This window comes from Osmia lignaria, chromosome 15 (genome assembly GCF_051020975.1).
Source record: "Osmia lignaria lignaria isolate PbOS001 chromosome 15, iyOsmLign1, whole genome shotgun sequence".
Lineage (NCBI taxonomy): Eukaryota > Metazoa > Arthropoda > Insecta > Hymenoptera > Megachilidae > Osmia > Osmia lignaria.
In genome coordinates this window covers 13,077,979-13,095,583 of record NC_135046.1, presented here as the reverse complement: position 1 = coordinate 13,095,583, position 17,605 = coordinate 13,077,979, and the positions used below count along the sequence as shown (strand labels likewise).

At 36.2% G+C, this 17,605-nt stretch overlaps 1 protein-coding gene across 1 annotated transcript; it reads left to right on the top strand.

The window, feature by feature from the left end:
• Positions 1-12,034: 12,034 nt before the first annotated feature.
• nord (neuron derived neurotrophic factor nord) lies at positions 12,035-17,547 on the top strand. The gene is made up of 7 exons (XM_034332855.2): positions 12,035-12,444; positions 14,850-14,980; positions 15,182-15,491; positions 15,665-15,905; positions 15,982-16,215; positions 16,348-16,503; positions 16,824-17,547. The coding sequence occupies exons 1-7, from the start codon at positions 12,173-12,175 to the stop codon at positions 17,190-17,192; spliced, it is 1,713 nt and encodes a 570-aa protein (XP_034188746.2). The 5' UTR covers positions 12,035-12,172; the 3' UTR covers positions 17,193-17,547.
• The last annotated feature ends 58 nt before the right edge of the window (positions 17,548-17,605 follow it).

The window sequence follows — 17,605 nt, the reverse complement described above, 5'->3', positions numbered from 1 at the left end:
CGGCTCACAAGATACCGGATGTATGGTTGGCCGTGCGAAAGAGTGAGACTCAGATATGCTTGTGTGAAAGGATACACACGTCTACTCGCATAATCACACACGCACACTGAGATTAATTATCATTGCCACATAGGTTGTAGGTAGAAAGAAATGAAGAGGTGCGTGTCGATTGGTCACTTTATTACTCGAGAAATATTGTGTGGGTTGGTCCAAAAATAATGAGATCATTAAGAAAAATTTTGATTTGAAATACTTAAATTAATGTAGAATGAAAATTAATACATTCATTAATTTTTTTAATTCAAAATTCATTTTCATCAAGTTATGGCAACTTCAGTTATTTAAATAATCAATCAATCATCGCATTTTTTATATCTCTGCAATAGAATTTCCATTATTTTTGGACCAAATCGCATAAGAATATGATTGCACGTAGTACAAGTTAGTTGAATTATTGAAGGGGTCGTGTAACCGTTGAAGGGTTGGTCGGTAATAATTAATTCGTTGTTAGTGATGTTGGACGAAATGGCGGCGGGAGGGAGGATACGAAAGGTTGTATTCGAATGGTGGTAGAAGAAACAGAAAATCGGACATTTGTGATTTGTCGTGTTGTTACTGATTTCTTACTTGGGTCGCTATTATTATTACTGTAGTATGATTATTATTATTATCGTTCTTTGTGTTACAATTATTATCTAATATTATTAATTAATGAATTGATCGGAAGCGATCGATTGACTCGCGCCACTTATGGTCGCCTCGTTTCAAATGCGACATATCATTAGCTCTATCGTTAATTTTTCTTTTCTTTAAATAAATAATGTGCACGTTTTCAACACTTTGACTGGCGTGAAAATGGCATTAAATCAAAAACGCGAAACCGCGTGCTTCATCGCCAGTATTTAAAGGTGGCACACAACGACTGACTAGTTTTTCTTCAATTTTCCAAAGTCCACCGTAACTTTCTAAAACTATAAAATTCATATGTCTAAGGGGGTAGATCTATGATCTATTGCCTTTGGCAGAAACCTGTTAGGGAATAATCTTCAATTGAATATACTTTTGAGTCGGTGATGACTGATTGGTGGTGAAGTTTACATGGCGGCGGTCAAAGTGTTGAGAAGACGAGTGAAATGGTGCGTTAAAAGATAAGGTGTTTCGAGAACTATGCAGAAAAATCATCATCAAATTCAAAGTCATTTTTGTGAAATAAAAATTAAAGGATTAGTATCACTTTGAGCTTAGAGTATCAATATTGTCAATTTGAGGGTAGAATTTGTGATATTTTAAGAGTTGTTTTAAGAAGCATCTCTAAACAGTGATAAAACTTGACTGCTTATAATTATTTAAGAGAAATCATTCATTTATTTTTTTAGTTTTTATAAAAATAAGCATTGTCAGTATCAAATATTCAATAAATTGGCGGCCATCAGAAGGCTAGAATTCAAAATTCAGCGAAAGTCTTGCAACTTTTGCAAGTTATAAACATGAAAACAGTATTTAAATTATTGACTTATCATCGATAAGAACAATAGCCAAATGTGTTTTCTATGTATATGTGGAAGGATAAGTTAATTCCTAATTGGATCAACTAAGTATTTAGTTTTCCAAGCTATTGCTCCATATTTCTGATTTTACTTCAACAACCACTCAAAATGAATAATAGAAAAAGAAACAAATTTCTAGAAATACCTTATACTTTTATCTTACAACTCCACAAAAACCATTTCACTCAATTAATGAATTTTTATCGCGATAATCTTTCGTACAACGTTACTCGTTATCCCCTTAGTCCTTAAGTAGGAATTATCACCCTTACTATTGTTATCATGATTACCCTGATCATTCTCATTTTTATTATGGTCGTCAATCGTTATCATTACATCCACAATTAAACGAATACACACATCGTTAATTAACCATGCTATATTGTATACACTGTTAAACACTGATTATACATAACTTCTACGTATACAGTAAATGTATAGTCTGAGGCAATGAGGTTTCCTTGAATTAAAAAGTCAGATTTTCCAACGTAAACAGACAAAACCCCAAACAATTATACAAACTCCATCATGGGTTTCTAATGCTACAGAATAGGGTGGTAAATATACGGTCTATGCCAGGACCTAAAATTTCTTTCACAAAGCGTAGATCTACCCCCTTAGGTGACAACGTGTGAACACACAGAGTCGAAGATAATTTTTCTCTTTGAATTTTTCCCAAGCACACAGAATTCTTCAAAAGAAGCCTCATTGCTACGAAATGTACATCCAATGGCAGAAACATAGAACAGAGATACATACTTTGATTTTCTGGGACTCCGTAACCGAAGTCACCATCTTAAGTTCCTACAGTGCGAGGATGAAAATAAGTACAGGAAAAGGGAAAAAACCGAACAAGAATGAGAAAAAGTATTATTGTTGAGAGTGAGCGTAAGAGAGAAAGAATTGAAAGCGCGAGCATATACGATATCGCCCGGAAGAAATAATTATTTTTAATTTACGTGGAAGCTGAATACACTTGTACATAGGATCCAAAAGAGCGAGCAGTCGATTATTTATACGTAATATACATACATACCAAATATATATGTATATACATATATATTTCACGCGAGCATTGTTCTTCGGATACAACCTTCAAAATTGTAAGAAACTGCGTGAATGAGAGAGGAATGTACGAAGAGAGTGTAAGCGAGTGTGAGGAGAGAATGAGTACATAAAACACGCGGTTTCTTTGTCGTGCAATATGTAATGTGGGAAGTTTGAGAAAGTTTCCGAGTTCCGTGTATCGGGTGCAAAAGTGTATCGGGGGTGCGAGTTACCGGTATTAGATGGCGTTCTGCTACCGATGGTCGGTAGTCATACCCATTGTCGGTTAAACAGATTTATTCAGTTCTTTTGAACCTAGTTTTTCGCGGCTTTTCACTCGACACGGACGAGGAGCATTTCCATCGGTCACATTTTTTTTTTGACCGGGTTCCAATGGTCGTGACATAGAAACCGTCAAATTGAACTGTATAAAAGCGACAGAGATGAAACCAGGAAAAACAGATGAAATAGTTACTGCATCGGTTGTGCTGTCACGTAGTTCCTAAATCGCCCTAGCCTCGCCCCGAGCGCACGAGAGAAAAATAAACTGAATTTCAATGCTGTTGCAATTCGTGGTACGGTAAACGCTGCGACTTCGATGCTCTTGGTTGAAGGAATATAATTCATTATCTTTAGTAATATTATTAACACTATTATTCCTGATACAGTACAGAGCATGGAGCTACCTAGGGAAAAAATGTGATTTAGTGAAGGAGAGCACATTAAAATTACAAGTTTGCTGATATTAATTTAGAAAAAAATCAATGTAATTTCAACATTTTTTAAATTGACAAATTTCAAAATTGTAATTACATAGTTCTGAGATCCGAATTTTAAAATTTCCAAAAATATGAATTCAAATTTTCCTGCATAAACATTTACATGCTATTGGTAGTTCCCCTCCTCCTTTTCAATGTAATATTTCCTAGGCAAATCTCCCATTCTCAGAACTGTACCTAATACTAATATCCATCTTAACAAAACAGAGAATTTTTTTTTAAACGCTGCGCTGAATTTAATCCTACAGAGTTATATCCATCGTTATTTAGTTATCTCATCCTTTAATTTTCTACTAAATATAAAATATATTGCGACAGGATTAAAATCGTGGAGACCAAGAATTTTATGAACTAGTTTCACGCAGTGTTTAAGAAAGAAAGTAATTTATTTCACCGATAATACCAGAGCAAGGGGACAAGTTTCGAATTTGAAACTAATGTGGCGATATACGGAATAATGGAGTTAGGGTTCCATAACGGTGCTTAGCCGTATTTACCGTACAACGAAAAGAAGAAATAGAACGATAACCGGTTGTTAATTCTACTTCCGGTTTTGTACGATACACCCAATAAAACGATCGAAAGCGCACATTGCAGAAATATAATATAACGATATATTTATACGAATTACAATTGTACCATAATGATTATAATACTACTTATTATATTATACAGAGCCGCCGCCACCCAGTATATTTTTTACAGGTTTACATTGTATTACAGTTTATAAAAGTTTGATATACAATAACAATTACCTAAGGCGCATTGCCATGGTGTCGCGTGGGCCTAATAACTATAGGTAGAACTGCAAAAAACATCATGGACAATGCGCCACTCTATAACTACAATAACTTCCGAGTGTTTGAGAACCGATGTATTTCGAGAAACCATAAGGTAATGGCGAGCAGAAAGACTTTTCTTTCGTGCCGAACATATAGATATTTTATATGTATACACAAACAATATATATATATGTATAAATATAAATATATGTATACAGAATGCGTGCAGCGCATTTCACGCACAACGAGACTCTTTATAAATAGGATGGATTATGCGATCAGTCGAGTACAATTTAATTAGTATTGATCCGCCAAACGATAGAAATAGAAACGGAAGGGGGTTGTGTACTGTTGCTGTGACCGTTGCCTTGCGACCAGCAATAGACTTGCACATTTTCTTTTCATTTTTTTCTTTTTAATTTATATTTAACACTTTGATGGTTTTATATTTTATGCAGCTTTATGTACATTCCTTATCGGGAGATTATTAACCCTTTAGGTATACATACGCTGTGTCTTGCCATGCTTAGGATTGTACATAATATTAAATAAATGCTTCTGCACATAAATTGATAATTCTCAAAAAAAAAATTAATATAATTTCTAATTATTAAATGTTATAAAATTATATTTCCTAGTAATACCAACTTCATTAGAGTCTGAAGAGTTAACAGCAAAACATACAAGTACACCATCCAATAAAAGCAACCATGATGAAAGGGTTAATATAATTACACATTCTTGATAGTTTCATTATGAATTTTGAGCCATCGAAGTGTTAAAAGGAAGCAGAGATTGTTCGTCGTTCGTTGATATTAATTAATAAATGAATTGAAGAGTACGAAATAGACCTCGGTTCTCAAACTCTCGTGCCGACAATGCATTGAATAAATGCTGCATAACTTGTGATACGTTTACCACTGGTTACTACAGAGACTTCCTAGCCGGTCCTACGACAGGATCGGCGCCACTAGTTCACTCACGCACACGATTCAACGTTTATACCGATTTATTACGGATTTATTGATTACGTACGATAAATTAAATTAGATGATGTACTTAAACGAACAGAAAAAAAAGAAACGGTCATTGTGAAAGGCGCGATGAAAACGGTGTGATGCGCACACGAGGCTAGGACGAGGCTAGCTACCTAAATCCCACGTTCACTCTTCGGACTAAAAAGAAAACGATACATACGTACACACATACACAGACATACACACACGACCCAATCGTATTCACCCGCCCTGATAATGAGAATTACTATATTAACCCCAATAAAAACTGTACATACAATTGCAACGTTCATGGTGTTGTTTCTTCATACCTTCAGCTTTCCTCATCACCTAGGACCATCTACACTATTGTCCATAAATCTTAGGACAGAAATTCTAAATTTCGAAAATTCCGAAATTCGGAAATCCTAATGATTACGTATAGATAACAGCCTGTCCAAACGGTGCCACGAAATTTGCCCCAAGATAAGCCTGAGGGGCAATAATAATGATCCCCAGGGTTCATGTCGTGTCTTCCTTTGCCCTATGATAGGCCATAACTCGCGAGGAAAATCATCAGCCAATAATCCGATACGTAGTCGATAAAGCTCTCAAAAGCGGAGATAATTTGAAGTTGGTCAAACCTACCGCACTCCGATCCCTATCCAAAGGCTCGTTTATCCACGTAGCTGCCGGCAACCGGCTGTCACCCGGATTGATGAGTAGTCGAAAGTTCCGAAACAATTATTGTTATTCTGATTACATAATAAGCCGAACGTTAACGTGGGTCGGTTGGCTGTTCTTGTGGGAAGAAGATGGTGCTGTACGCGCAACAGAGGTACGAATGGGACCAAAGGAGAAGGCAGAGTATCCGAAGCATAATTCCAAGGGCCAGTTCCGCGAATTCGCGTAATCGATTCCGTCATGTCGCGGACCACCCGGACACGGTCCTAATAAATAAGTAATACGTTGGTTCGACCGAAACATCAGGATTCCGGGAGGGGCCACGAGATGCACTGAAACAATGCCTGTAAATTATAAAAGAATTTTTTTTTTTTCTTATATCAGTTCGATTTCGCATCAACTGCGAGTCTCATTAGTGACAATCGTAGAGAGAAATTTGAAAATTTTAGGCTGGTGCAATGTTTCAGGCTACGATTGCCTTCCGCTATTTTACTTCTCTTCCTTTTTATTGCCATTTCGCTTCTGTACGACGCGTTATGGCGTCGTGTCAAAGCAATAGTCATCTCCACAGTAATTATCCTTTTAACACCTCACTCTAACAGCCTTAAGATTGGCACGTGTAATTAATCACTTGGACGTTACATTGAGATCGGTTATTTTAAACGTGAACATCTAGAGCACGAATAAATGATTTATTTTAGATTTATTTGTTACTAAAAATGATCGTTGCTATTAATGGTACTTATTTTAATTAAAATAAACAATTAAACGGTATTTTGTATTAGAAACGTTTTCAGAAATAATAGCTAAAATTTTTAATAAACTATCATTATAGTCTTATAAATATTTAAATGAATTAATTTGTACTGAATATTCTGCATAAAATCAATACAACTAGAATAAATGTATTATTAAAATAATACTTGTTTGATGGCACTTGAACTCATTGCAGATTTCCTATAGAACGTTCTTCATCTATTTTTACTTTTTGCCATAAAAAAGAATTATCATCAGAAGTTATGATCCATCAACTCTTTTATAATTTAATTATTAATTATTAAATCTCAGTCAAACTAATAAAGAGCAATGTTTGAGCAATTGGTGCATTTTCTAAATTCTATGCGGGGCTTAGTTCTTTGATGATTTTACGAGCGTAATTAAAATTGTTCGTTGATTCAGAATACAGTGGAAGGCTTGGAAGATGAAATACAGCTTTTAGTGAGAAATGTGACATCGTACGCGCATGAATTCACGCGAATTTCTACGCTCTTTGTAACACTGCTCTCAAACTATTTTGAAAGGACCTATAAATACATACATAGTGAGAGCAATAGGCGACTAGTGTACACTCGCGATCAAATCAGGCTTCCCCAGGGAAAATGCTGATGTTCCGGCTTCCCATCTTTCCCCTTAGGCGGTTCCGACGAGAATAACGATGTAGGGGAGAAGGCCCCATATGTATACATATACTTCTATAGCGGACCACCACCTGCGTATAAACGTTCAATTTTAATCTTCATTTGCGAAATTAATATTTTATATATACGATTTTATTTATTTTAAAAAATTAGCTTCTTTAATTCGGCAACAAAAATGTTATTGATAATATTAATTAAATCACGGAAGAAGATCCTATTGTACCCCTTAATTAATAATTTTCATGAATGCAATATTGTCGGGAATTGAAGACCCTAAAGCAGTTATATAATAATACAAAATATGTACACATATTTCAGAACCTTTATGAGAGAGTATTAAAAGAGAGATAGGTATGTTAAACTGTAATGAAAAGTTTTAATTAAATGCCGCTTAATTTTTTGAGAAGTACCTCCCGGTACGAACTTTTGGAAAGTTTAAAATTACAAAATAATTCGTATGAATTCATACTGATATCTGTGGATTGTTTCAGTAATGTATGACATTCTTCTACTTCAGTTCCACTCTGTATTTAATCAAAGCTGCAGTTAAAGTTCGATAACACGGTACAACAAAAATAATTAGGTAAATAACAATAATTATGTTGCATACAAATCTATTATGTTACATAAAAATCAATAATTTTTAGTTATTTAGGTACATATACATCAATATGTACACTCAGTCGTGTGGTCTATAAAATTTCCCTAATAATATCAATTCAATTGAGCAACAGGTTCCAGATCCCCGAAAAAAAGGAAAAAGGGAAGAAAGTAACCTGCCCTCAAGTTTCACGGAAACGTGCTAATCGAGCGAAATGAATTTAGGAGAAGAAATTTATTAGGTTCCTTTTTTACGGTACACCATCAAAGGTGTAGGTATAGGTGTGCTGCTCTGCACGCTCCAAATAAGATCTCAGGTTGCCAGTGTGACATCTGAGTAGTCCGAAAGGGACCTCACGTGGCCAGGTGAGATTTTCTTGCACGGTTATACGGTAACACTTGGACCGCGTAACACTTGGAAGGTGTCGGCAGGGTCCTCTCGGCCAGGGTCACTATCACCCTGAACACCTGAGAGTAGGTCTTCGCGAAGGAGAGAGAGATAAAAGAAAAGTTACCTGTAAACTCGATACTCAACTGGGATCATCGGAACCTGACATTCGAGGCTCCATCGTGGACTCGTTGGGAACAGAAACGACCCAAGTGAACCGAGTCTTGTCAAAGTTAAGAGTGTGGTGTAGCTCTTTTTCGCCTACCCTCCTAACGTTATTTGTTCCAATAAATTGCGGCTAACCTCACAGTCTGAGGTATAGTGTTCATCTCTCATTTCTCTACCTATCGTAAAGTGATAAAAAAAAAAGAAATTTCAATGGAAAGAAAAGCTAATAGGAAATAAAAAAAATTTTCGGTAGAAAAATGTAGAGATATGCAAATATTTTAAAATTTTAATTTGACTTTTTCATTTTTATAGCAAAATAGAAAAATAAGAAAACAACGACACGAAATATCTACCACATATCTCTTGGACCTGTTCACAAAATAAGAATTAAAAAAGTGAACGGCAATTAACGTGGTTGAAAAAAAAAAAAATAGATGTATTCTTAGAAATGAGATTACACGGCCAATTAATGGGAAGTCATGTTTGTAACATTGTAGGCCCTCGTGTAAATTTCAGAGAAGATTAATTGGATGCGATATAATTAAGGTGCAACTTGTTTATGAGATTGGCTACAAGAAGCAAAAATACTTTACTTCGTTTCCGGCGTGAATTAAACTGTGACAAGTTTTTACTCAACATGTGGCTGAAGAATTGAACCAATGCTTTGGGGAATTTAAGACTTGCAAAGGTAACTGTAATTTTTGTATAATTAAATTTTGAATCTTTCATCGTACAGCTGTTTCAATTAAAATAAAAAACATCGATAATTAATTTTCTTTCTATTTTGTTTAAACATTTGTTACAAAGAAAATTATGTATAATGTAATTTGAAATACTTATAATATGTTATTTTGTTTGTGTAAAGTTTTTGCAACAATGATAAGATGATATTGCAGCATCAATTTATTTACTCGTACAGATATACAGTGTCAGGTAAACGAGCCAGCTTTAACAGGTTCCGAGATAAAGCACCTGAATTCACAATGTTGCGTGAATAATTCACCCATATCTACTAAAGATCCGGATCGCTTCATTCTCAACAATGGGATATCCGATTTCACGGTGTTAACCTGTTTTGCAACAATATACGTCAACATATATAGGGTGTTTTATCTAACTTGACCATCATCTGTCTCATTATTTTGTTATAGGTATTTACAGCCACCTTAAGGTCACCTTAAGATCGTATCTTCTTTTGAGATTTCATAACCACCTTTACCTTTTTAAATTGAATTGTATATTTATTCCTTACACGTATTGATTTTTCTTACAAAAAGAAGTGTTGTAAAATTTTCCAGAGTTTATGGAATTTATGGAATTTGTGGGATTGAAGAATTGTTGAATAGAGAATCACTGTAAATTCTTAAAGAATATAATTTTGAGATAACCTTTTATAGAAAGGAAGTAAAAAATTACATTGAAAATTAAATATATTCCATGATAAAATTCATCTGAAAAACACACAGACCTCTTGAAATGACGTAATAATTGATGACCAGCTGAGATAAGACACCCTATATACAAGAAACACATAAGAATCATGATACACGCGTACAGGCTATAAGATTCCGCATGTTCATGCTACTGCAACAAATTACACAATACAGCAATCTACATCAAAGTAAAACGTTCTACCAAAATGCCTTTGCATGAAATTTATCAAAGTGGAAAAAAATTGATCGAAAGAACAATTGGTCAAAAAACGATAGTTACCTGACGGAAGCAGTATGCCGGTTACTTTTATCCCCCTTGTATCGTTTTGCTTCTTTGAATAATTCTTTTTCTTTTTCGAGCGGACCTATTGCGAACATGATCTTATTAAAATCCATTATGTTTTTTTATGAATTACGTTACACTCTTACATAAGGTATTATAGGAATTGCTTAAAATAAAAAATAGAAATAATATTGCCACAAAACTTCAAATATATTGGAACGTTATGATTAATATAGAAAATAAAATTTTCTTTTTTCTTTAAGGAAGCCTGCCATGATCGACGCTGTACATATTGAACACATTGATTACATTGTTGTGACGGGCAACGACCAATCCCTTGTAATCAGTAACCGAACGAATCGGTACAAGGGATCAGCCTTTTTCGGTAATCGTTACTTTCCCGACACGATCATAATCTCTCATCGGAAGCACCGGTATAATGTATACCGTGCACTTGAAAGTGCCTACCGTCCAAAAACGGACTGCATTGATTCATAATCCATTCAGAGAATCTGACTGTGAAAAACGTCATATCGATAATATGCATTTTTAAATATACTTAATGGACCTGGTCCACCCATAGAAAAATCCTAATTACTCCAATAAAAATTTCATAAATTACAACTAATAATCTTTTATCATATTTACCTGAAATTTGTAATTTTTCTACAATAGAACTTACGTTAATCACATGACAATGTGCATTAACTGCTAAATGTATATATATATGGTGAATTAACGCTTTTACTCTACAGAATACGTGTACAGTACCCTGAAGAAAACGATAAAAAGAGATCGAGTTATATGCACGTAGGACGTACGGTCACCCTGCGACCAGCTCACGTGAGTAAAGGTTTTACCGATGGCATATCCCATACAAGCATCGAGAAGCATATAGGCAGAGGTTCCCACACTGTAGGCAATGATTTATTGGCCTGCCACCCGCCAGACCTGCCGTCATCATCGTCCCATGGTTGGTCCAAGATACAGCGAACCGTACCGTATATAACTTCCCTTTCTTCGCGATCTTTCGCGCCATATCGGCTCCTTCTTCCATCGCGCCCCGACGAAACAGGAAAGCCCCGTTTGATGCCACTCCATCCGCCTTGTTTTATCCTTACCAAGTACGATACTCCAAGGGACTTAATAGTTACCTACTTATTTATCTATGCTACTGGTAGCATTACTGTCTACGCCATTGATGCGGAAGCAGTCGTAAAGAGGTCATGTTCAATTGGGTGTCTAACTTTTTCTTAACGATCGCACATTTTAACCTTCTTTCTTTGCTTAATTTAATACCCAAATAACAATAATAGCAATAATAGCAATAATAGCACGGGTACCAATAGAAGGGATGCGACTTAAGGATCGATGCCCTCTGCGGTGGAGGGCAGAGTTTGGTATCAAATCTAAACCAGCACCAGTCAGAATCTTGTAAGATTTCCATCTGTTTAATCATGAAAATTCCAAAAAATCATAGTCCATAGGCGTTCCAAGAGTGTTAGATTGAATCACAGTGTCTCAACAGCTGGACCATGACCTTTACCAATTACGCCACTCCGCGTATGTCATACCTAACGCAATATTCCTATTAATATTGACAGTTACGCATAGTTTAACCTTAGAAAGTCGGTTGACCCCGTTCACTTTGCACATACACGGCCGAAGACGGTGAGGCAGTTGATGCAGGGTGAATAACACCCCTGAACTGACCTACCAGTGCTCGCGGACAAATTCATCGGAATCAGGGTTACGGACGTGCACACGTGGGTCAGCATATGCATGGCAAAACGTAACAACGTGTATAGGACGGTTTCGTTCGAGGGGGACTGGGAAGGAGGGCGGGGAGGAAGAGGGTTCCTTCCAGAAGATGGGGCAAACACGAAGTCGCCTCGGTAGAGGGGTTATTTCGTTTCGTCTCAGCGTGGTTTCCCAAGCGGCAGCCTCGCTCGCCGACTGGCATCGTCTACAGTCGAACGAGCTCGCCACTGGACGACGGACGTCGCGGCGTCGTCGGCGTCGGCCTCTGGGTTTCATAATCAAGGAAAATGCGCTCTATAGTTGCTTTCGTCCTCGCGTTCGTGTCAGTGGTCACCGGCTGCACCTTCTGCGACAGACAGTTGCAGCTCAGGCAACTTCAACAATTGTCCCAGCAACAACAACAACAACAACAACAACAACAACTAGGGTACAAGACGATGGGTAGTCCGAGACCATTTGGGGCTGAGAAACCTACCAGGGCGCAGGAATTTAATAGGACCGGCGTTCTGCATCCCGAGTACCAGATACCTGCTACCCTTCGGCCTGGCAATGTGTCTCAGTGAGTATGCACTTCGGGTCCAAACGCGGGGTCATTTTGATCATGCAGGGGTTGAGTAAAGTATAATTTCTTTAAATTCAATTTTTTTAAGAGATTTTATATTTAGTTAATATTATATATTTTATTTTTATTTTTATTTTTTCAATAGTTGCAGAAATGATAAATATGAAATATATTACTTTGATGTTTTTACTTTATTTTCATTGTGAGATGAATTACATGGGACTGAAATAACATAGATTACATTACAGTCCAATTTATACGGAATGCCAAATCCTTCGTCCAGGCAATATAATAGAAACGTGGATACCTGTAGATTACATTACTGAGAACGTATTATGTCTCTGACTATCGGATAACGAAACACATTGGAATGACTAATGTATCTTAGAAACAACTATTTCAACTATGCAACTATCACTTCTATAGAAAAGAACAATATAACAATCCTTTTGTTATAAAAGAATTAAGCAATGTTTACAGATCAATATTCTAAGGCAATTTCATGACATAAAAGTATCTTCAAATACCACTTATGATACATCAAAATAATGCTTAAAATTTAATGAAAATGATCATACAAATGCCCCATTGATATTCTTAATACAAAATGTCTGGCAGTCAATTATAACAAACAGTGTTATTTCACTACATCAAATATCTAATTTCGAAACGCAAGAGATCCAAGTCAATTTCATGACATAAAAGTGTTTTGAAATGCCACTTATGGCACATCAAATTAAAGCTTAGAACTCACTAAAAATGAATATCTAAACATTTTAGAAATTTTTTTTAATACGAACTGCTCAGCTACCAGAGAATCACCTTATTATAATACACAGTTAGATGGTCATCTATCTACCAACAATTTTATGTCACGAATGGAATAGCAACAGCTGCAAAGTACAATCTTTTCCTTTTTCATTGACCAAAATTACATACGCTTTGGCCTAAAGATAAACGGCACATAAGAATGGTGCATTCACATTTCGACGAACTATAGAAACAATTCATGCGAATTTCGTTTGCGCCTGCATAGGCTTGTTTATTCGATGCACGTGTATCCAGCCCTATGGGGCTTTCAACGTTTATACGGGAACGTCACGAACCCCGTGCCGTGTTTCATCAACCATAACACTGATTTTATAAATTGTAATTTGACTCGAATTACCAGGAACGTCGTATTAACTACTTTCCTAGGTGTTTCTTTTGCGAGCTTCCTTTTTTCGCATCGTATTTGAACGTTTTGTTTGTTTTGCTAGTATTGTCAGAGCGAGCAGTATTTTCTTAGTAATACGTCTACTGTACTTAATGATCCGATGCGTCGCGACGCTACGCGCCATAAAATTCTACTTACTATCAGATGCTTTCCGTGAAACTCATACGCAAGTCTAATTGTATTATTACTTCGAACATTAAAACTCTAGGTTGCACATTAAACTTGAACTTTGAGTATATTTAACTTCATATCGTATGGATATAGGACATAATTACATAGTATATAAACATTTTTTTACATACCTGTACAACCCTTAAAGGGGCTGTAAATTGAATATGCCATTAAGATACGTATCTCCAAAATGTCACTTAATCAGAATTCATAGGATCCACGTCAAACTCACTAAAAAAATGATGATAATAATGATGGTTCAGAAGAATCCAAATAAAATTTAAATTTCGAAATGCAAAATCTCGAAACTCAAGGTTTTGAAATCTTTAAATCAAAATTGCAAAGTTTCAAAATCAACATTTCGAAATTCAAATTGCAAAACTGCAAAATTCAATATATCCAAGTTTCGAAATCAGAATCTATTTAACCCTTTAAGCATACGCCTGTGCATAGTCGTCGTATCATTCTTTCTCTGTCTCCTGCCCCCCTCCCCCTTCATCCCTTTAGAACATCGTCGCGTTTCATCCCGTTAGAATCGTCCGGCGAGAGCGTCGGGACGCCGCACGTGCTCTTCGCTGACTGCCTGGTACTGAAACGGCTATTGTAAAATTAGCGTCTACACACAATGCCGGCGTCGCGGCGTCTGGGGTCGCGTAGCCACGACCCCCTTGGTCTAATTTTGGCGGCCGGTTTGTCCCACTACAGACACGAATTGATTCTGTCATTCGGGTCCGCGTCGCGAGGCCGTCTCGCGACTTTCCTGGAAATCCTCGCCAATAACCGTCCCTGCGACGCGTGACGCCGCGACGCCTTCTGACAAGAACTTACTCACTGAACGGAGTTGGATTTTAACGAGATTTTTATCAACCTTTCATTGATTCTTTTACCCTATAAATAAATAGTAACGAATCATAGGTTTATTATTTAATTAACATATTAATTAAAATCGTATACGGTTAAACTTAACACGTGTAGAACATTAATATCGTACTGGATGCAGCTGAAATTATTACAGGTTCTATTATCTGAGTCCACGGGAAGGTCCACCTCTTACCTTACTAGTCAGTCCATGTAGCGGACCCATATCATGGACAGTCAGTTACGTCGAACCACCCGAAAACACTGAAGAAACGGAAGGAGCAAACTGTATGAAATCACATTAATATTAAATATATGGGGGTGATTCGATAAAAAAATAATAATTTTTCAAGGTTTTATATTTATAGTCGTATTTAGTATCTAACTAATTAAAATTCCACAATTATAAAACATTGGAAGTATACGAAATTTTTCAAAAATCAGAAAAATAATTAGGAGAATAATTTTAAATTGTGATTAATATAATAGCTCAATCGCGATGGCCAGTGAAAAGTTTGAAGCCAGGTTCTCCCCTCTTTACCTACAAAGGAGCAGAGGACCAGAATTTCACCATATCAAAAACAAGAGCTGGTTTATATTGGTTCGAAATTAAATCTATGGATCCGCCAGATCCGAATCTACAAAAATTAACACCTAGCACAGTACTCTTGTATGCAACGTCAAGTGGACTACGACATATTCCGGAATTGTATGCTAATGAAAGAGAAAATCGTCATCATTCATTAAGATTTCAGCAACGAAGGAGCAAAAGACGGCTTACCATATCTTGGAATAAAAGGTATAGTTAATAATTTGTTTTTTTTAATTTGATTAATTAAGGTTTAATAAACTTTGTGAAATTTTAAAATTTGAATTTTGAAACTTCAACCTTCATATGCCGAATGTCGAATCATTTTGAGTTTGGAATATCGATAAATACCACTTTAAGGAATAATTTGTTTATTTTTACAGCAACATAGATCCCCATCTCTCTCATTATTGTTTAGCAGTGACATCAGGATCTCAAGCACACCCTTTAACGCTTTGCGCAGCGCAAAACTTATTACGTGTCCATCCTTATCCAAGTAAAGGAAGCTCTTCGAAGGAACAGCAACATCGTGGTATTCCGGAAGGACTTCATTGCGTGCGTCAAACGAAATTGACGCTTCACAGGATGAAGTATGATACCACGTACAATTTCACTTTATACGTGGTTAGTAAGAACGATCTAAAAAGAGCTTATAAAACTCGACAAATCATCGATCGTAATTATTCTTATTCTACATCAGGTGAATACCCGAAATAATGTTTCGAATCGGATAGCAACCGATGCTTTAAGATTCCGAAGAACCCCAGAACTGATGCTACGTACTGGAAGGTACACTACTGCAAATTTACGAAAAACTGATGGATTCATCAACTTCCGGTATCGTCCTCCAGGAAATGCCTCGAGTATCTTCCATATTCTACCCTGTGGTGGTGGCATCGTTAAAGCGAAATTAAGTGGGCCAGGAATTTTGAGGGTAAGAAATCTTCTTAAAGTATTTAAAGAAAGTCAACATTTTTTTACAAAATGTATCAGAAACTTAATTGTATAGGTATCGTGTATCAATGAAGAGATTCCTAGTAATATTATGAGTGGTTTACATTTGTAGGAAAAAGAGGTTGTAGGATATGCATCATTAAGGGTACCACCTTTAACTTCGGGGAAGACATACACATTACGGATATCCGCTACACCACAGGAATTAGTACGGGTATCCGCCATAAAAGTACTAGCCACCCAAGAATCGTCCACCATATACCCTCAGGTGAATCCATGAATGAAGTAATCTCTGTTAAATAACATTGTCAGCGTAATATTCATTTTCTCGGTACGCTGATCGAAACACATGATTACAGACAATGTTTCAGAACCTATCTTTCAAGATCGTTTATAAAACTCGTTATTTAATCGTGCAAACAACTTAGAATTTGTAAAGCGTTGCCTCGATGATGAAAGTCGTAAAGGATTTTTCTCTCAATTAAATGTAAAGACAAGCCTATTATGAGATATGGGAGGTCTGATATAATTTCATGATGTGAAATGGTATATTACTAACGATAAGATGTATTAAACCATTTTCTTTAGATACCATCCAGAAGTGCACCCCACGAGTATCGTTCTCTAAGAACTTGCCACGAAGTAACGGTAGGAGTAGAATCGGCAGGTGCAGCAAAATATTGCATCCTAGTACGAGAATTAAAAAGTTCATCATCATTATCCAGCATAACAACAATACCAGACCAATGTGGTCTTCATCGTCGACGTCGTTCCGAATATACCTTCGAAGTATGCGAAGAGAAACAAAGCCCTCCTAAGGATAGGGCACTTCCTTTCACCCTGAAGAGACTGCAACCAGGAAAGACTTATCTTCTACAAATCACGGCTCAATTGAAGGGTCAATCTTTATCCTACCCACTGTTAGTTGTACGTACACGACGTTCCTGTATACCTTGATACTAACGAAATAGAAATTACCAATGACAATTATTAACCCTGCTGTCCTCTTTCTTCGTCATTGGAGTAATTAGGATTTCTTTCGGGGTCCCTTAGAAATTTTGTAATTTTGGAAGGCAGAAAATTTGGAAACCCTAAACTTTGGAATTTTGGAATTTAAAAAGTCTAACATTCTGAAATTTTTGAACTGAAATTCCAAATAATTCAATTTGATAAAGTAATGTCTATTTTTTTCTAAAATTCAAAATTCTTTCAACCACAAAAAGACATTCTTTTCGAGGCTAAATCTAGTCCAGATTCACTCCATAATGTTTACATTTTGGAATTTGCATTTTTTTTTTCTCTCTAGTTTAAGATACCTTTCTACAATTTTTCTTTGTAAAAATATTAATCAATATAGGTACCAATTACAC

Coding starts and splice junctions, on each gene's coding strand:
- nord (XM_034332855.2), top strand. CDS start 12,173: ATGCGCTCTATAGTTGCTTTCGTCCTCGCGTTCGTGTCAGTGGTCACC. Junction 14,981..15,181: donor AGAAACGGAAGGAGCAAACT/GTATGAAATCAC, acceptor TTAATATAATAG/CTCAATCGCGATGGCCAGTG. Junction 15,492..15,664: donor ACCATATCTTGGAATAAAAG/GTATAGTTAATA, acceptor TTATTTTTACAG/CAACATAGATCCCCATCTCT.